The sequence below is a fragment of the Phycodurus eques genome, chromosome 10 (genome assembly GCF_024500275.1).
Source record: "Phycodurus eques isolate BA_2022a chromosome 10, UOR_Pequ_1.1, whole genome shotgun sequence".
Lineage (NCBI taxonomy): Eukaryota > Metazoa > Chordata > Actinopteri > Syngnathiformes > Syngnathidae > Phycodurus > Phycodurus eques.
Genome location: NC_084534.1, coordinates 14,440,036 through 14,456,532, shown reverse-complemented (window position 1 = coordinate 14,456,532; position 16,497 = coordinate 14,440,036). Strand labels below are relative to the sequence as shown.

The 16,497-nt window shown below is 40.3% G+C and overlaps 3 protein-coding genes across 4 annotated transcripts; 1 reads left to right on the top strand and 2 right to left on the bottom strand.

The window, feature by feature from the left end:
• Positions 1-382: 382 nt before the first annotated feature.
• LOC133409214 (neuritin-like) lies at positions 383-7,883 on the bottom strand. The gene is made up of 3 exons (XM_061688931.1): positions 7,614-7,883; positions 4,270-4,426; positions 383-3,454 (listed from the first exon to the last, which is right to left on the bottom strand). Exons 1-3 carry the CDS (start codon positions 7,663-7,665, stop codon positions 3,220-3,222), a joined length of 444 nt encoding a protein of 147 aa, XP_061544915.1. The 5' UTR covers positions 7,666-7,883; the 3' UTR covers positions 383-3,219.
• A 293-nt stretch (positions 7,884-8,176) lies between these two features.
• On the bottom strand, positions 8,177-13,590 carry LOC133409205 (translocon-associated protein subunit alpha-like). 2 transcript variants are annotated; one of them, XM_061688918.1, is made up of 9 exons: positions 13,470-13,590; positions 11,748-11,866; positions 11,573-11,666; positions 11,350-11,477; positions 10,351-10,485; positions 9,928-10,004; positions 9,482-9,560; positions 9,000-9,141; positions 8,177-8,887 (listed from the first exon to the last, which is right to left on the bottom strand). In XM_061688918.1, exons 1-9 carry the CDS (start codon positions 13,537-13,539, stop codon positions 8,823-8,825), a joined length of 909 nt encoding a protein of 302 aa, XP_061544902.1. In that variant the 5' UTR covers positions 13,540-13,590; the 3' UTR covers positions 8,177-8,822. The 2 variants fall into 2 exon arrangements, with proteins under 2 accessions (XP_061544902.1, XP_061544903.1); XM_061688919.1 differs by having other exon boundaries at positions 9,000-9,093.
• A 733-nt stretch (positions 13,591-14,323) lies between these two features.
• On the top strand, positions 14,324-16,407 carry LOC133409208 (uncharacterized). The gene is made up of 6 exons (XM_061688922.1): positions 14,324-14,468; positions 14,963-15,070; positions 15,164-15,197; positions 15,302-15,363; positions 15,440-15,531; positions 15,967-16,407. Exons 1-6 carry the CDS (start codon positions 14,339-14,341, stop codon positions 16,216-16,218), a joined length of 678 nt encoding a protein of 225 aa, XP_061544906.1. The 5' UTR covers positions 14,324-14,338; the 3' UTR covers positions 16,219-16,407.
• The last annotated feature ends 90 nt before the right edge of the window (positions 16,408-16,497 follow it).

The following is a 16,497-nucleotide window of genomic DNA, read 5'->3' as shown; positions in this document are numbered from 1 at the left end:
GTGCTTCAGATGCCAAAGCCTGTCTATGGTTTTCAAATGACTGATGAAGTGCAATTGTGCTTTCGGTCCTCTGAAGAGGTTCCACCTCAGGCCATGATCCTTCATTTTCTCCCACCACTGCCTCCACACTGAAAGTGTCCAGGTGGAAAGAAGCAGATGGGAGCACACGGACGGGTGTAAACCTGCTTGTTATGGTCCTCATTACCAACACTTTGCTGGAGGGAAGACTGAAAACAGAAACGCTGTAGTAAATGAGTTATATCGAAAAGAAGTCTCCACTCTATGTGACCCATTTCTTGCTCATTGATTCAATCCTCCACTGTTCCATCACTTTGCTTTGCATTATTTCTCCTGAAGACATCACAGACTCAACCTGTATGTTTTACAGTGCTGGTGCTTTATTACAAACACATTACTTTGCTATATATTGCTTGGATCCTATACGGTCTCGTAAATAGTGTGCTTTTCTACTAGCAAACAAAAACATATTGAGCTTGGTTTTACATTCATATGTTTGCCCTAAATTTGAATCTAATCATTTTTATGTTAAAAATGTTCATGCGCTCTTGAAATACACACAGCGGGATAAGAGTCCTCTCTGAAGAAGTGACCTTACATATTGCTCATGCTTGAGGAAAATTGGATTTCTTACTACTGCATAGACACAATGGATGACATCATGCTAGCACCTGCGCAACATTAGAGAATAAATCGAAACAACCAGAAGGATCATGCCAATAGAGGACAAGGGAGGGTACATGGTGGGTGATGAATGTGTGCCAATGCGGTTTGGAGTATGTCTTATAGCTTCATTGATCAGTATACTTTGTCCGAGGTGAAATCAACACACTCTCCAATGATCTGAAGCACCGTCACAAAGCAGTCATGCATTTATATGACAAGAGAGGTAACTGGGAAAAGAGACAAAGATCAACAATTGGTATAGTGAGCATGTTGACATTAAAAATAAATACTGCTTCTCATTACTGGTGAATTTTATGAGACTTTTGTTGGTGTCTGTGGCTCTTCAAATGCAAATTTACTAATTAAAATAACACCTGTGGCAGTTTATTGACCAGATGTGTCAAATAGTTTGGGTTGATGCGAACCAAACTGAAGCACTGATACTTATACTTACATAATACTTACATTTATGTGAAAAATATAAGTAGAATGGATGGATGGATGAAAAAAACTGAATTAGTAAGCAAGGCAAATATTTAAATTGAGTAATGTAATATATTGTTTTGGCCCTATTTTAAATCTTATAACTAATTGATTGAAATGTATTGAAAATCTTCAGTCCTTATATAAAAATTGTATTTGGAAAATACTGTTGCATTACAAAAGCAGCTGCTATTGCCTATCACATATTTGATTTGGTTATGTAAAATGCTGGACAGCAAGTAACTTAATAATAATAAAGTCACACTAAATCAAACACTTCTTGGCATCTCAGAAGGAACAATGGAACTTCACCCAAATTGGATTGAAGTGTTGTGAAAAAGCATTTTGTAAAAAGCTTGATTGTCCTGACTAAACCACTTTAAAATGAGGGGCACCACTTGCTATGTATTTTAACGTCATTAGATTCTCCCTTTGCAGAAACAATTCTTTCAGAATAATTGTTTCACTTTTAACACTTGTCCCTGGGGGACAATAGGTCAATATTAATTTGATAACCTAAACTTTACATTAGCATTCAGGAGGACAGGTCATATTTAACATGCTAATACTAAATTAAAGTAAATCCTCCTTAAATTTCCGAAGTCACACGAATTTCACCAAATTTTAAATTGCATTCAAAAAATACATTGTGAGAATGGGCACTCATTTGAATACCAGGCAAATACCTAAAGTGGTGACAGCTTAGTGCTAAATATCTTACAACAAAATGGTTAGCTTAGCACGAAGAAGTAGGTCGCATATCCCCTCAGCTTCTCTACCTCACTCACTTAATAATAATATCTTAGCATTATACAGTACTTATCGTTTTGGTATCGTCAAAGTGATAAAATACCATTATGACGAAGGCCGGTGGCCATTTATTTTATCCTGTTTCAGTGCCTGGATCTGGAATTTCTTTTCAATCTCTTTTTTGATGATAAAATATCATGTCATGGGACGTATAGGGGGTAATCTGTCAGAGCCAGCAAGGCCTTCTCTGCCTGCCTAAACACTCAGAATTCCTTAACTATATTTACAACTGAAATGCTAATATTTGTTCCATGAAATTGTATGAATTGATTCCCAATAGTCTGTGCTCTTCATTTCCTAGCATTTCTATTGGCTACAATGCAATTAAACAATTTTTTTTTTTGTCCAATCAGATTTCAGCCTCTGTGTGCTGCCATGTCAGTCTAATGTGCCCAGGGCCTCCAGAATCAGTACTACTGGCTGATGTAACATTATTATTATTATTGTTATTATAACCTCTATTACAGCAGTAGGACTGTTTTTGTTACCAATCAGATTTCTAATTATTTTCAAAGGGCAAGCAACATGGCCCACAATAACGTTAGCATTTTCTGTCCTCTAATTGGTTGGTCAGACCAAGCGAGTCTGCAGTAATCTGCACACATTTAATAATCAGAATCTCTGGTGAGTATGACGTATTTGATTCAACTTTGGTGAATGTTTTTGTCATGTTATTAACTTATTACATCTTCAGTATGTTGATTCTTAACTCCTCCAGATGTATGTACATGACAAAGTTGTGTGCCGTTATATTGAATTTATGTTTGGTATTGATGGTTACTATAATTGTGCCGTGATAGTGGTGGTATTAAGAGGTGGATTAGGTCTAAGTCCCCACTGAAGGCCTCGGTATCAAATGCATGGCCAGCCACTGATATGAACCATATGTGCAAAGCTAAGCTAAATAGTTAGTGGCAGTTGCGTAAATACTGAGCATACAGAACTGGAGGAAGCAATTGCCAAATGTTGAACCACAACACATAATACATGGAGTCTTAAAAAACAAATACATCAAAGCATTGCTTTAAAATCACCTCATTGTTGGGACCACTAAACCTTTTGACAATATGATGGGCAAATCTTTTTGCTTTCCAAGATTGTTTGACTAACTACAGCTACTAGCGTCAAAATAATACTTGTATTCCTTGGCTTTAGGTTGTGCTTGGGAAGACTGAGCCTGGGGGCACCCAAGACCGACCTCACTCTTCCCATCTCCTTCCACCCCCGATTCGGCGGCAGCCTTTACATGAAGGACCACCTGGGCCCGGTGGTGAGCAACATGGCCGTGAGGGGCAGGGTCAGCGCCACAACTGGTGAACTCGTGCTCGGAGATGAGCTGGGGCTACACAGGTCAAACAAGCTTCCCTGGAAGTGCATCTTTCTGGAGTCCTGCCTCAGAGTCTCCCAGATGGAGCTGACCTCCTGCTGGCAGTCGGACAGCGCCGTCAGGGCGCACGTGTGGAAAGCTTCCCAGTGGCTGTGACAAACAAGGCATCATCAGATCAGTGCTGCCAGTCGTCTGCCATATTTCCCAGAATTCATCCCTGCTGGCTTGCACGGATTCATTTACTTGCCAATAATCTATAACTGCGATGGATACAGTTGCTCACAGTAAGCCGAATTGAGTTTTAACTACCATGGCAACCTCATCCGAGAGAGAAACAATATCGCAGATATTGTAAGTGGAAATTATTCAACAGAAGGCTCGTGGAAATCAGTGGCTATGCCGAGGTGTTGCAGTGAAATAACAATGACAAAACAGTCCCCGGAATTTCATTACCACTGCTGCAAAGCCATAAATTATTTAGATGAGTGGCTCAGTGTCTCAACACCATTCATATCTGTCTTCTTCCTCTCGGATGATGGACTGTGCTCTTTTCCTTTGTCACGAGATGCAGAGCTTTCCCGGCACTTTGCTCAGTCATGGCTCATACTAATAGAAATGAAATGGAGACAATCTCCACCCAACTGCGCTCTCTAATGGGATCCAACACAGGAGCTGTATCAAGAATTCTCTGTCCAGGATAATAATTTTCAGTTTGTAAAGTTTGACATTTAAAAAACATATACAGTATTTAAAATAGTGATTGTAGTCCACAGTGGACTGCATTGCATAATTTGCAATTCTAATGTACAGTAGCTAATAAAATGGTAACAAAAATAATAGATTTCAGTGTGATGCTGTGCAGTTCTACACCTCATTATATTGAAAACTGTATTCACAGGTCATTCCGAACATCATTTTGGCCTTCCACAAAGATATTTCCACTTCTAAATAGTTCATGTTGTCACCTGCACACGGCCTCCACTCCTCTCTCACTGGTCACGTTCTCCTGATAGTTGTCCATGCTCTCCCCCAGCTCCAGGACACATTTCGAGAAGTCTTTGTAAACATGCTCACAATTCACGTCTGCCGTGCCGTCTACCAGCACGGAGATGGACAGGAATACTGAAATACACATGCAGGTGATATCTTGTTACCACAGAAAACCTGATCAAGTGAGGTTACAAAGCAGCCAAAAATGTCCCAATACAGCAGAATGTCTTGACAGTCGTATAATTCTGAGTTTGATCAAAAATCAAACCAAAAAATGACGCACAAAAGTCACACAACACTCATTTTGCTTTGTCTTTTTAAGTTGTCATTTTTGTCACCACAGAAGGTTGCAGTGAAGACAAAGAGGAAAAGTGGGATGATGACCATTGAACCACAAATGGAACTTACTGTGACTTGAGCGAGCAATTCACAAATCTCTGTGCTGGCTACTCGGTACAATACGGCCACAATAAGTGGCACCTCTTAGAATCACTACATTTTATTTGACCTTTTTGGTATTCAGATTATTAACGGGCAGCACGTGTATTAGTGGTTAGTACGTCTACCTTGCAGTTGAGAGGTTCTGTGTTGGCGTTTGCATGCCCCCCCCCCCCCTCCCCCTGTTTGCATGGGTGTTCGCCGGATTCTCCTCCAGAAATATGCATGTTAGGCTAATTGAGGAATCTACTCTAATTGAAGACTAATCCAAATTGTCCATAGGTGTGAATGTGAGTTTGAAAGCTTCTTTGTCTGTATTTGCTCCAGCTCACTCGTGACCGTAATGAGGACAAACGCTTTAGAAAATGGATGGATGAAGGGTCTATTAGCTGTATTTAAAGTCTTCTAAATATGACACAATACAGAGACGAGTGTTGTTAACAACCCTGCCAAATTTGAATAATTGAAAAAAAAATACCTTGTCTATCAAATCCATCCATCCTTCCATCCATCCATTTTCTTCCGCTTTTTCCGGGCTCGGGTTGCGGGGGAAGCAGCTTAAGCAGGGAAACCCAGACTTCCCACTCCCTCGCCACTTTGTCCGGCTCTTCCGGGAGGTTCCTGAGCCGTTCCCAGGCCAGCCGGGAGAGATGGTCTCTCAATGATATTAAATGAGGCTTCAAAATTGTGGAAAATCAATCCATTGTCCCCACTTTCAAAGGCTGTAGGCGTGTCCGCTGAATGCGCTGAGACCACGCCCTGCTGAAAAATGGATGCTACTTCGTCTAGCAACTTTCCTATACGTACATATCCCTGCATGTTTGGGCCATGAAAATATACCTGCTTCAAATATACATCCTCCAGTGGCTGGAACTTATCCCACCAGGTAGTTGCGAGGCTTTCTTCGACCATGGCGTCACCTCACCCTTTGGGAATTTAAATAACGACACCGAGCTGCTCTGTCAACTGTGGCATCTAGGTCAGATTTATTTTTGGGGTGCAGGCCTACCTAGGTAGCTAACTGCACGCTGTATTTGATGCCTGTGTTGTGTTTCATGGGGGCTAGGCAGCTGTGACTCAGTGGTTGTAATAGTGGATGGTGACTGAGAGGATGTGGGTTTGATTCCCTTGAATAGAGTAGTAGGCACTAATGGCTGATTACTTTGAGCAAGGCACCATGACCTAGCTTTCCAGATGAGTGACTATGCGATGTGTATTTTGTGCTATACAGTGAAACCTCGATAAAACACACCCGATATAACGGATATTGGATAAAATGGACCGTCGGGACTGAACAATGTGTCCAAAAATAGTTTCCATATGTCACTTAAACTACCGTTGACAAAGTCTATTAGTTCCAGAATTGGCCACTGTTGTTTACTGGCGCTGTGGTGCGATGCAGGCAGAGAATGGGACTGACATATGTCCGGCTCACAGATGAACAATATGACTAGATCAAATTTCAAAAGATGTGCCTACGTGGCGGCCATGTTGAATGTGAGGCATTGATATGGCGGCCATGTTATGATGGTTATATCTTTTGTCTATTGTGTGTAGAGCACAGAGAGAGAGAGGGAGAGAGAAAGAGAGAGAGAGAGAGAGAGAGAGAGAGAGAGAGAGAGGCACGGCAGCAGTGTTACCTGTAACTCTGAGGAATACAAAACACAAGTATCTGGAGTCTGGAACATGCTATTTTTGGTACATTAACATTTTTATGTCAAGCTTTTCGCCTTCGGCAATGGATTTGGAACTAGGAAGCACACAAAATCCTCACGACTCATGTAAGCCACTCGCCTATGATGGGTACTGTATGTCAACAATGTCACCATGACCAAACACACCAGTGTGGTACATCTGGATAAAATCTGAAATTTTCAAACATTTTCAAGTTTGAAAAAAAATCTATTTTACTTATTCATTTTCTTTCCAGGCGGCACGGTGGACGACTGGTTAGAGCGTCTGCCTCACAGTTCTGAGGACCGGGGTTCAATCCCTGGCCCCGCCTGTGTGGAGTTTGCATGTTCTCCCCCATGCCTGCGTGGGTTTTCTCCGAGCACTCCGGTATTCCTCCCACATCCCAAAAACATGCAAAGTAGGTTAATTGACGACTCTAAATTGCCCGTAGGTGTGAATGTGAGTGCGAATGGTTGTTTGTTTGTATGTGCCCTGCGATTGGCTAGCAACCAGTTCAGGGTGTACCCCGCCCGATGATAGCCGGGATAGGCTCCAGCACTCCCGCCACCCTAGTGAGGAGAAGCGGCTCAGAAAATGGATGGATGGATTTTCTTTACAATAACTTTGTACTGTGCTGGGCATTTTAGGCCACGTAAGAACCTACAAAACAATAAATTTGTAGTGTACAGTAATATGGGTGCATCTGGCCTAAAATTTTAAAAAATTGCTTCAATGTAACGGACAATCGGCTATATCGGACTATATAGGTTGGCTGACCTTTGAATCCTTTCCTAATGTGATCCACATCTCCACATGACACTTGTGTAGATCCCATACAAAAATCATTCTACTAATTTAGGACTAGCGTTTCTTTAATTAAATCGGCCAGTTGGGCTTCTTCTGTTTGAACTTCACTCACCCGCCACACGACATTTTTTATTTTTTTTAGCAAAAGGGCCACCTATCAAGAAGCAATCGCTAACTTCCATTTAGCAAACTTTAGCATTGACCGCTAACGTTCCTATGAACACACATTAGGAGCCCGTCTCGCTCTCTGCGTGTATTCCCATCTACCAGGTCTCATAACATCCCCATCAGGCGGGTACAGCGCGGATGTCACACTTACGGCTGCATGCAGGGAGATTTATTTATTTAAAAAAAAAAAAAAAAAAAAAACACATTGTAGAGGTAACTGGAGATGTCTTACCTAAGGCAAAGCCGAGGATTTCCCCGATCTTGGTCGACGTGAACAATTCCATGTCATCCCATTTCACTCAAGAGCGGAGAGGCGATCGTAAATCGGATTGTGGGGGGGGGAAGATTGCTGATGAAACTGGACTAAAAAAAAGGCGCTGGGCGAATTAGCTGCCTATATTTTATACGAGTCGTGCATAAGTAAAAAAATAAATAAATAAAATGGGGTGGGATAAAGAAATACTCGGTGGGTGTGTGCAGAAAGTCCGTCCCTGCTCCGGTCGAGATGACGTTGTCTCCCCCCCTCCCGCGGGCGCCGAGCTCATTGCCCCCAGCTCAGAGCCCGACAGTTCCCTCCCTCCTCCATCCTTCCCTCCCGATTCAGGAGGAGGCTCCCTCCTGCAACCTTGATGCATCCAAAATTAGGCACTATGATGTTGATTCTGTACCAATCCTTTTCATCTGCTTATCTCCATGCAGGATGTGTAAATAATAGATCAAAAGACTGCTAAAACCTGCAAAGACAATGCCCGTAATATGCCATAAAACAAAACAGAAAAAGTCTGGATTTTTTGGGTCACATTTTTTATTCTCAAAAAGGTGTTTGAACCCCCCAATAAAGAGTCTGCTGCAGACCCCGCCGAGGGTCCAAGAGGAAGCCTCTACCAACCTTCAGAAAAACAGTTTGTTCAAATTGCAGCTGCCATCATCCCACTATATATGAAATGTTACTTTAAGGGGAAAATGTATATATTTTTATAAATGTTTTTTTTTTTTTTGGGTATAATCACTATTGTATGTAATTTCTCAATTCTTCAATTTTGTTTTACACTGTGCAATGACAATAAAGATTCTAATTGTAATCCTAACTTTGGGTCTTTGTGGAGTCCTGTGAAATGGGACACACAGATAAGGCACATAGTGTAGTGAGGATTAATTTGTTTCATAATGATAACTTCACAGCATTCTCATGAGAAGATGCATTAATGTATACCCATATCCTGTCCAGTCTCTGACATTCACACACAAACAATCATACTGTTACAACAAAAACCAAAATGACCAACAGCTCTGTACGGCAAGTGCCAAAGTGGCAACTGAAGAGCAGCAGAGCAGAAATTGAAGTCCAAATACTGCTATTCGTCACGCATGAGACATGTGGGAGGAAATGGGCTTTGAAATCCTCATGGACTTCATGTTGACCGGACGGAAAGCAGAAGCTTTATTGATCCGCTCCAGCTGCCCGCTTGGTCCGTTTCCGTGGTGATGTTTTAGGGGAAGCCTTATCTGTAAGATGGAAAACACAAATTTGTGAAATCAATGTCACTGCAAACTGGCAAGCTAGATTACATTCTTCAATTACATGTTATGGTTGGAGATTTCTTTAAAAAGAACCTACTTATGGCATTGAGAGTCTCCTGAGGAATCCAACTGATGTCCACATCGCTCATCCCGCCAGTCCCTTTCTCTAACTTTACTGACATTCTCTTTTTCTGAAAACAATATTGAGAACCTTCCTCATTTTGAATTCCGATGCATTTCTGTTAGCAAGGAGACAAATAAAGGAATAGAATACACTGCGGAACCTCTGAATTTGTCTAAAATTCCCAAGGAGAATATGCTTCCAAAGTTGCACAAAACTTTGTAGTTTTAACCAGGGCGCCTTAAAGGATTAACACCACACTAAATCTCATTTGCCATTAGTGTTCAGGTAAATATTCAAGGGTTTTAACAGTGGCTAACTTGTTTTTACACTTGTAAAAACTTGCCTATGGGAAATATAGGTTCCAAATCTGAACAAATCAGAAGTTGACCAGCATTTCTGAAGGGATTGTTTTCAACTATCAAAGCTCCATTTCATAGCCAATTTAAAACACCTACCGTCCTAGACTCCAGGACCTGGTACATCGCAAAGAGCATCAGCACCACCAGCCCGGTAAGGAAGATGTACATAAACACTCTGCAAGATAACATTACATTATTACATTATAATAATTGATGTGTGTCCATTGGTCTAGTGCAGTGATTTCCAACCTTTATGGAGCCAAGGCACAATTGAAAACTCTCACGGCACACCAACAAACAAAAATGTGACAAAAAGTGGATACATTAATTACTGTATGTACGTCCTGCCATCAAATAGAACAGCATTTATTTGTTCTGTCTGTCACTATGCCTATGGGAAATGGCTCTGTGGGCATTAGGTGGGAAATACTTATGAGTTGTTTACATGAGGCCGAGATGCAAAAATAAGGCGAGGGAGCATAATTTCTTTGGAAATTAAACAAAAACATATCTACAGAATAGGTCAAGAAAGAATGTCTTACGTTTCACCATCCAGTCCTTCTTCTTTTTCAATGATGTTGACAGTCTGGTTGTAAATAGCAGTCTGAAACACATTGCCCTGAACGACATTTGCAAACAACCAATAGAAGCAATTAGCAATTTCATAGAATTTTGCGATGATGTGGTCATCAGTGCATAAATAATTAATACAAATGAACAAAAACGACAAAGAATTAATAGATAAATACACCTGTCAAGGCTTAGAGGATAATTTATTTTGATACCTGTACTAGTATCTTTGGAACTTAACTTGAACAAACTTTACAAAGTTGTGTAAAGTATACAGTATCCGAAGCATCTTTAAAAAAAAAAAAAAAAACATCTTCACACAAGTAACATAAATAACTTTGATTGGAATAGGAATCAATGGACTCAAGTGACAAATAGATACTGTACTCTCTAACCTCAGTGTCATGATAGTTGAGGAGGATAACGAGACCAAAAGGACGACCGGCCATGGGCTGAGCTGGGATGAAGGAGTACTCGAAGGAGGCCTGCGTGCCCGGATGAACCACTGTGCTCAAAGGCAAAGCTGTGAACTACACAAACATATGAAATTAAAGTTATTGAGAGGTGTCTTGTTCCTTTGTCAAGAAGCAAAACTCATCAGTAGCTCAATTATTTGTTGCATGAGAACTAGGTCTAGGCAATAAGAGCGTCATTGATCGTGAAGAATTCTATTATGCAATATTAATTGTTGATTGTGTATTGAAGTATTTGTGGAAAAAATGGAGTGGCCGATTCAGTCTCAACTATTTTTCTGTCTAAAAAAAGAACAAAATAGTACAGGAAGTTGAGCTCCAGCACATCCACTATTCAGCACCATTATTTTGTTGTCATTAAAAGAGGAGGTCAGAACATTCAAGGAGAGATTCTCCCATTTCATTAATAAAAATAGTTTGAAAGAATAATAATTAATTTTCCCTATTGGTACACAAGGAAATTTAATAATTCCCTCATGAGAAAACACCCCTTTAGTTACAACTGTACATTATAATGATTTTGGATTGAGAGGTATTAATGCAACAGATTATTTATTGTGATAGAAGTTTACAATAGTGTAAAGCTGCAGTGAATCATACTAGAGGATGATTCGAACACATCTTAGTATGATGCGCTACAGGTTTACATCCCAGTAAACTACAATCCCATGTTACAAACACGACTGAATACAGAGCATTATTGCCTTTGTAAAGGCACATTTTTGGATACAACTCTTATATTGTCTCACATTAGATTGTGTAAGGTACCTACTGTGTATTTCTCACCGGTGAGAGCATATACACAGTATTAATGAGCACAGTGTAATTCACAGAAAGGTATAAACAATTCAGATAGACCGGCTTTGCAATGTGAAAAGTGCTGTGGTGTTTGATGGTGGTTCTGTTTCAGAATTGACTTACATTCTGAATGTAGAATTGGAAGTCCTGGGGGTAACGGAAGGAGGCCTCCAAGGACTCGACGGTGAAATCCTGACTGCCCTTGTTGGTGAAACCCACCAGGAACCTCACGATTTCATTGGCAGGAAACTCTAAAGTATCATTGGAGTATTCATACAAGGAGATGAGCATTGAGTGCAATGATGAACCAAAAAAGGCAGATAGTCTCAGCCAAAATCAGACTCACCTTCTCCTGTCGTGAAGACGATGGTTGTGTCGGCATCAGAGTGAGACGCTAACAACTTATCTTCATCGTCAGAGTCATCGTCATCGTCTCCTTCCTTACATACAACACAACATGACATTAGAGCTTCATTGGAAAATAATATTGCTCAATTTGGACTTTTGTTTAAACTACATACCGAGCTTTGGATCTGATCTTCCTCTCCTGGCATCTCTTCTTCATCATCTTCTTCCTCCTCATCAACAGATGCATCTGGGTCAATGTCCTCAGCGGAATCGGTGCTGGCGGACACTCGGCCTGCACGACAATAACATTTATAAAAGAGGAGAAGGATTCTTTGTTGAAGGATTCCCCACAAGAGCAATTCATTGTGATCATCATCCATTGTTGGTTATGCGTTCAATCCATTTTCTATAGCGCTTATCCTCTTCAGGGTTAGGGGGAGCTGGAGCATAGCCTAGCGGACTTCGGGCGAAAGGTGGACTACACACTGGACAAGTCGCCAGTCAGTCACAGGGCACATTTACAGATAGACAAGCTTTCACACTCACACCGTCACGGAGTGGAAACCGAACCCACTCTACCTGCATGGAAATTGGGAGAGTAAACCATTACACCACAGTGACCCCATTCATCAATAATTCTTAAAAAATAAAAATAAAAGTCAATATAATAAAAAAAAATGTCCTGGTTTTCTGAGTAATTTTTTTCCTGTTTTTCTGAGTAATTACACCCCCCCCCCCCCACCCACTACCGTTTTTCAGACTATTTTTTTCTGACTAAATTTTTTCTGAGTTATCGGGACACATTGAACTCATGCGAGAGAGACCCTGCGAACTGCAAGTGACTCTTTGCGGACTCCATAGTAAGCAACATGACCGGCTTATTCAGTTTGATCAAGTTTTATTTTTATATGGGTTTAAGACACTGGGAGATACTCCTGTCCGCGTCACATCGATGTTATTGTTATTAGTCATTAGAAAGAAAATAGTTAGAAAAGCAGAAAAAAATAGTCAGAAAAACAGGGACAGGGGTGGGGGTTGAAATTACTCAGAAAAACAAGAGGGAAAACTTGGACAGAAAAACTGAGAAAAATAATTAGTCAGAAAGAAAACAGAAAAAAATACTCAGAAAAACAGAAAAAAATATTGCAAAAAAAAAAGCCCTCAAAAAAATTACTCAGAAAAACAGGAGTTTTTTTTTTTTTTTTTAATCCAAGTGAATGCAATACGCTTCCGTAATTCTCGGATGTTTCTGCAGAGATTATTTGCACCACAAGAGAAAATCGGTTTCCAAGCGGAAAAGAAAATCTGTAGAAAACGCAATGAGATTGCATAAAACCGTTTAATCCACTTTAGAAATGCAGTACATTATTTTGGCAAATTCCCATTTCGGGTATTCTTTTGGGACATTTGGAAAGTGGCAGAATAGGGCGGCTTGACCTATGACGTCATAAACTCTCCAAATACAAGTTCGCGTGTCATCTATGGTGACGTGTCCCATCAGGCGTGAGGAGTGAGAGTGTTGCCACATCCACACACTTTAAGTTTAAACAGACGAACTTTAAAAAAAAACAAAAACAACAACATCTGGCTGGCTACTGGCGAATAAATTCCACTCGTCGTGACCACGTATGCGATAAATCCTCCTGTTTTACGCTAACAGACGGCGGTAACCTTCATTCATTCCAAACGAGCAAATGTGCGCTTTGATTGTATACGATCAATGTCCATGAAGTTTACGGTTTCAAATAGCGACGAAAAGTATTTGGTAATGTGCACAGCCGACTGGCTCCACATCTTCTCGTGGGAAAGATGCCACGTCGATATGTGTGGCTGTCCCATGCGCCTTTTAACAATACAAAACAAACACAGCAACGTGCAGTCTGAAAATACCTTACCCGTGGATATCAAGCCGCTGGGGAAGGCCAGGAGGAGCAGCAGCAGCACTTTTGATCCAAAAGCGAACATTTTTGCAGCGTGGAACACTGAAGTTAGTTACACATCAGCTTTCTGCAGAAAAGTGGGAAGAAGCATGTGAGGGGGGCGTGGCTAAAGAGCAGTTAGACCCGCCCATTGGCTCTCCTTGGAAGCGATGTGGGCGGGGCCTCTCACTGCCTGAATTGGCTCTGTATCTTCATTCGGGTAGCAGGTGAGCTGGAGCCTGACAGCTGACTTTCGGGTGAGAGGCGAGGTACACCCTGGACTGGTCGCCAGCGCGTAGAGACAAACAACCATTCACACTCACATTTACACCTAAGTCTTCAATGGACCTAACATACATGCTTTTGGAATGTGGGAGGGTTAGGGTAAACGCATGCAAGAACAAGGTGAGCATTCAAATTCAAACTCCATACAGGAAGGCCAGAGCCCGGATTTGAACCCCCAACCTCAGAACTGTGCGGCGGCACACTTGATCACCGTGCCGGCCTTGTATCACGCCAGTACAACTAAATTAACCAACAATTGCATTCAGAACAACATTTACAGTGGCACGTCTTCTGGTTTATGTTTCCTGTTGTAACCTTCCTGGCTGTCAACCTTGGATAGCATTAATTATCAAATTATACAATATCTTTCTGAGCAGGTTCTGCTAAAAGACATTGTTTTTTAAAGCTTTTTTTCTGTACCTCTTTCTTGATCTTGTAAATTATTATTTTTAGACTCATGCATTACAAGTTGTTGACATGATGTTATTCTCAGTCTGTGGTTTTACTGCAAAAAGCACACATCCTGCGCATGTAACGGTTTCTTTTTTTCTCTCTCTTGGATGGGAAGCCACCTAAAACGACAAATGCTTGTATGTCATTATTCAAAGCGAGAGAGAGAGAGTGAGTTGTCTGTCTGTTATCAGAGAATCATCACCATGGGAAACTCTTCCACTGTGAAAATCCCAGATGGTAAGTCTTGGAATAGATATTATTTATATATATACAGTATACACCATTGACACTACACAATACAAGATCTGTAGCAACAGTTCTATATTTACAAAATCTAAATGTCTTTTTGCTTTTTATATATATATATATATATATATATATATATATATATATATATATATATATATATACGATGAGAGATGTGTTAATTTACAAAGTTTTTAGGGATTGTAAATTGCAGTGGTGGATGCATGAATGAGTTGAGATTCATTAGCTCTATACTTAACATATTCAAAGTGTGCCTTGTGTTTGTAATGATGAATGCACGAGTCATTGTTGTCACATTGTTGCTCATTTTTTAAATGGCAAAAGCTCAATTTAACAAATGAGACATTTAGCAATACGCTATCCAATGAATAATAAAGAAAAGTAAAATATGTATTTACGTAATTATCTTTGAAGGTTTTGCCCAATCATTCATAATCAATGTAGTTTTTTTCCTCTTTTGCCAGGTTCCAACCTTTTTTACATGTCACCTTTATTCTGGGTGCCCACTGGATTACTGGTACTCTCGTTGTCTTGCAATATTTTTTTCTGTTTTTCAAAATCAGGTTGTTCAGGTAATCAATTTCTTCGGGTTTTAAATCAGTTGAAGTAATTTATTTTTAGTCATCTAATATATATTTGATCTTCTCTTCTGTATGCTTCATTAGAGAAAATAACATGTTGGTCAAGGATAAGAAGAAGGTATTTACGTTTTACCTGATCCAAAGAATAGAGGATGTTTGCAATTCTAAAAGTCCAATGCCTGATTGCAAACGAATGAAACCTCCTTTTATGTGCTGTTTTAGTCGGCGTCCACAACAGATGGAAGATAATCCTATATATGGAAATGTGAACTGTATGCAAACTAGTAAGTGAATCTGGGGAATCTTCTCTTGGATTATGGATTTGTACGTGCTTTCAGTATTTCATCCGTATGTCCACAGGTACGACTGCAATTTCTGAAATCAATCCTCCACACTTGACAGTCAGCTCTTCATCTCTGAAGGATCAACTGAGCTCAAACTCTGACTCACAGGTTTTTTTTGTTGTAAAAGGCTGTAAAATAATCGTCACATGCTTTGACACGAATCATCCACAGTACAGTACAAAAACAGAACAATAGAGGAATTTAAGGATAATCACATTCGAAAAGAAATCAACGAAGTAGACTCACATCTACATTATAGTTTATTTAATTTTATATTAAAAACTGCTCCGTAAACCCAAATAGGATTAAGCACTCTGCGTGTAATATAATGGAAAAGAATACAATACACCTCTGTTGCAGAAAGAATAAAAAGCAGTTTGGCACAAGGTGCATATAGATACCCGCTCTGAGCATTTAATATTGCCCTTAGACCGTAAACAACAGTAGAATGTAATATAGTGCAAATAGGTGTGAATACTGCACAATAACCAATAACGTAATGTCTAGCAACTACAGTGAGATCTCGTTTCTTTCTCTTTTCAGTCAAAAACTACAGACTGTTATGCCAACCTGAGCCTGAAGGCCCCTAAGAGCAAGCCTGCTTGCAGCTCTCCTGAGATTCAATACTCGGTTGTGTTTCAGTCGGATGAGTTGAGAGAGGAAGTCAAAGGAAACGTGCATGCAGCTGCCACTGTGTCGGATGTGTATGCTTCTGTGCAAACGAAGCGCACCAAAAACATCAACAATGCAGACAGTGCAGAAGACGATGCCAATCATATTGGAGAGGAACCGTGACAGGTTTGAAGCGTCAACCTCCAATCACCAGATGGCACTGTTGATCATTGTTTTATTGCAGGTCTTAAGGCATATACTGTAACTGCCAAGGCATATCATTTTTTTCTCCACCAAATAATAACCTATGTATGTGATGTCATTGACACCACACAATCCTAGGTTGATGTTGAAATAAATCATTGCTTCAAACTCTTTCTGATGGCTTTGATAAGGACATAGCATCTCTCACTTCCAACAGCTCGCTCACTGTTTGGATACAAAACAACTTTCTTCCACTAA